We start from the raw sequence: 3,347 nt of genomic DNA, 5'->3' as shown, positions 1-3,347 counted from the left end.
CCTTCTTGGCCACCTGGGCACACTGCTGGCTCCTGTTCAGCCCAGCATCCATCCATACCCCCAGCTCCATTTCCTCACCGCCGTCCTCCAGCCACACCGCCCCAAGCCTGCAGCGTCGCCTGGGGTTGTTGTAGCCCAAGTGCAGGACCCGGCATTTGGCCTTGTTGAACCTCATCCCATTGGCTCCAGCCCAGCTCTCCAGCCTGTCCAGATCCCTCTGCAGGGCCTCTCCACCCCAGATCCATGCTTCCAGCCCATTTGGTGTCACCTGCGAATGTACTGAGGGTGCACTCGATGCCCTCCTCCAGGCCATCAATACAGATACTGAAGAGGACAGGCCCCAGTAATAAACATAAACACAAATACGTTGTGACAAACAACGTACAAACCGTTGTTTCTCAATCTCACCCGCTCGTTAGAAGAACCTCATCTCCCTCCTATAGATCGGAGCGAGGCGCCCACCCGTTTTCTGATTCTGTTACCCTACAGAACCGTCCACCTTTACACCAATGACTGCAGCACCCGGATGGGGGGCACTCACTTGTCGAGGCAGGCAACGCTGAGGCACTTTTCCTGGGGCTGAGGCTGCGCGGTGCTGTTGCCGGCCGCGGCGGTCGTGGTGCTGGGCTCGTTCTCCTGCAGGATGGAGTCGATGAAGGTGGAGGGAGACAGAGGGGTTTCGACAGCGGGGGGGTTCCCTGGGCTGGCCTCCTCTACCTTGGGGCTGCGGGAGGGGCTGGGGGGCTCCTCTTTGATGCGGACCACGGGGCTGCTCCTGGGGGGAAGACAGAGGAGGGTGAGCATCACAGGGGCGGCTTCCACGCGACCAGGCAGAAATCCTGCGCACGCAAAGCCTCGGGGCGGCCACAGGGACGAGGCTGGAAGCATCCCCAAATGTTTCTTCCCCGACTCTGATCCGAACCAGCTTCCCTGATGTGGCTTTTTCTGCATCTCCTGTTTGGAGCAGCTCCCCTGGCGCACCGGAGCTCTGCACGACTGCTACCGGGCGTCCTGGTTGACCAGCAGGCAGCCAACACTTGACCAGCGGTTGACAGTTTGCCAATCGTTGACCAACAGTCTACCAGTAGTTGATAGAACGATCATTGACCAATGGTTGATTGACAACCAACCAATTTTTGACCAATGACAGCTGACCAATGGCTAAATGACAGTTGACCGATGGCTGAACACCGGTTGACTGACAGCTGACTCATGGCTGACCAACAGTTGACCAACAGTTTACTAAAGGTTGACCAATGGTTAACCAGCAGTTGACTGCAGCTGACTAATGGCTGACCAACAATTGACCAACAATTGACTAATAGTTGATCAATGGTTGACCATCTGGTTGACTGACAGTTGCCTAGTGGTTGGCCAATGGTTGACCAATGGTTGACTGACAGCTGACCAATGGCTAAATGACAGCTGACCAATGGCTGATCACTGGTTGACTGACAGCTGACTATTGCTGACCAACAGTTGACTAATGGTTGACCAATGGTTGATCATCTGTTCGATCAACAGTTGCCTAGTGGTTGGCCAACGGTTGACCAGTGGTTGCCTGACAGCTGACCAATGGCCAAATGACAGTTGACCAATGGCTGACCAGGGGTTGACTGACAGCTGACTCACGGTTGACCAACAGCTGACTGACAGCTGATCCGTGGTTGACTGGTAGTTAACCCACGGCTGATCGACGGTTGACTGACAGTTGAATAACGGCTGACCAACGGCTGACCAACAGCTGACTAACGGTTGACCAGCAGTTGACCAATGCTTGACAACGAGTTGACCAACAGCTGATCAGTAGTTGACCATCTGATCAACGCTTGACCAAACCGATGCCGCTCAGCGCCCCACAGCGCCCCACTTGTGGGCAGGGGGGTCGCAGGCAGGAGGTGGCGCTTGGGTTTTTTTTGTACCAGCGCAGTTGAAACCAAGCAGCTTTCGATGCAGCCCTGCGCTGCTGTGGGGACGGAAGGTGGCTCCTTTGGTTCAGCCCCCCATTGCGTGGATGGAAACCACCCGAGCTCAGTGGTTTGGGGTGGAAGAGGCTCCATCAGCCCCACTGGAAAGGCCAGCAATAAGGAACACGAAAGGGGCCATTTAGCAAACGTCTGGTCTGTATTTCAGCGCCGGCGTTGCTAGCAGGGGGTATGGAGGCAATAAATGGCATCGGTGGGTGATCCAGCGCCTCGGGGGAAGAGCCGATGCCGGAAATAAGCCGTGAAAGAGGAGGGGGAAAAAAAGAGGCCACAACGTGATAAAGAAAGATGGGCCCACAAGGCTCAGCTCACGGGAGGAACAGCAGCACTGCGGGTGCTGGGGAGGCTTTGGCCATCCCAGAGGTGGGGGCAGGGGTGCACGAGCGGCTTCCTCGAGGTGCCGGGTCCATCTCTGTTCTTCCAGCGATGCTGGCACTAAAAAAGGAGCTGCTGTAACACCTTGGCCCCGTGAAATGGGTTGGGCAGGAAAAGGGTCCTTAAAGACCACAGGGATACAGAGTCACAGAATGGGTTGGGAGGGTCCTGGAAGATGACAGAAGCACGGCGCGGTTGGGTCGGAGGGAACCCGCAGCCCCACTGCCGTGCCCAGGAATAGGAGGCAGTGCAGCGGGCACAAACCGGGGCCTGGGGAGCTCCATGTGAACGTGAGGGCGCCCACAAGTGACCTCCAGGCACAGCAAAGGGCTCCCGGCAACGCAGAGCTGCCCCCTCACCTCTCGTCCAGGCTGCCGCTGGGAGATGCTGAAGGGCTGGACTGAGCCAACTCCGTCACGTCCGAGATGATGGGACCAGAGTTGGTGGATGAATCCGGGGAATAGATGTTGGAGCCGCTGTACGCTGGGGAGGAAGCCTGCAATGACAGGAAAGAGGAAAACATACCAACACCAGATTCCTTTCCTGCACCGCTCAGCGCTCGGACTTTTCCATGCTCCCACTTGAAGCTTTCCCTTCCCACTCAGCACCTCCGCTTTTACGCCTCCAGGAAAGGTGGAATTTGTACGGTGAGGATCGACAGACGGACAGAATTGGACCAGGAAACCTTTAAAGGTCCCTTCCAACCCAAAAGGTTCTACGATGCCACAACAGAAGTTGCAGGAAATACAAGATTTCCACTCCAGTAACGGCCGACGGGAAATGGCTGCATTTTGCTGTCAGTTTTGCTAAGAAGCAAAACGACTCGAGGAGTTGAAGTGAACACAGATGTCATCTGCTCTCTGTGCATCATCTGAGATGAGAAGATGGATGGAGATGGCACACAGAGAGCAGCGGTGAATGGCTGAATGGCTCGTGGGTAAATGGATGGGGATTGGTGACAGCGGTGTCCCCAAGGGGACAGTGGGA

At 56.1% G+C, this 3,347-nt stretch overlaps 1 protein-coding gene across 1 annotated transcript; it reads right to left on the bottom strand.

Annotated features, from left to right (window-relative positions):
• Positions 1-541: 541 nt before the first annotated feature.
• Positions 542-3,330, bottom strand: LOC122190847 (heat shock factor protein 1-like; the record flags this gene model as incomplete). Its single annotated transcript, XM_042890959.1, has 3 exons — positions 2,720-3,330; positions 718-775; positions 542-636 (listed from the first exon to the last, which is right to left on the bottom strand). Coding segments are annotated over exons 1-3 (317 nt in total), but the record flags the coding sequence as incomplete, so codon positions are not given.
• Positions 3,331-3,347: the final 17 nt, after the last annotated feature.

This window comes from Lagopus leucura, unplaced genomic scaffold, assembly GCF_019238085.1.
Source record: "Lagopus leucura isolate 7727_CA_CO unplaced genomic scaffold, USGS_WTPT01 34561-0_obj-0_obj, whole genome shotgun sequence".
Classification (NCBI taxonomy): Eukaryota; Metazoa; Chordata; class Aves; order Galliformes; family Phasianidae; genus Lagopus; species Lagopus leucura.
This window is presented reverse-complemented; position numbering and strand designations above follow the sequence as displayed.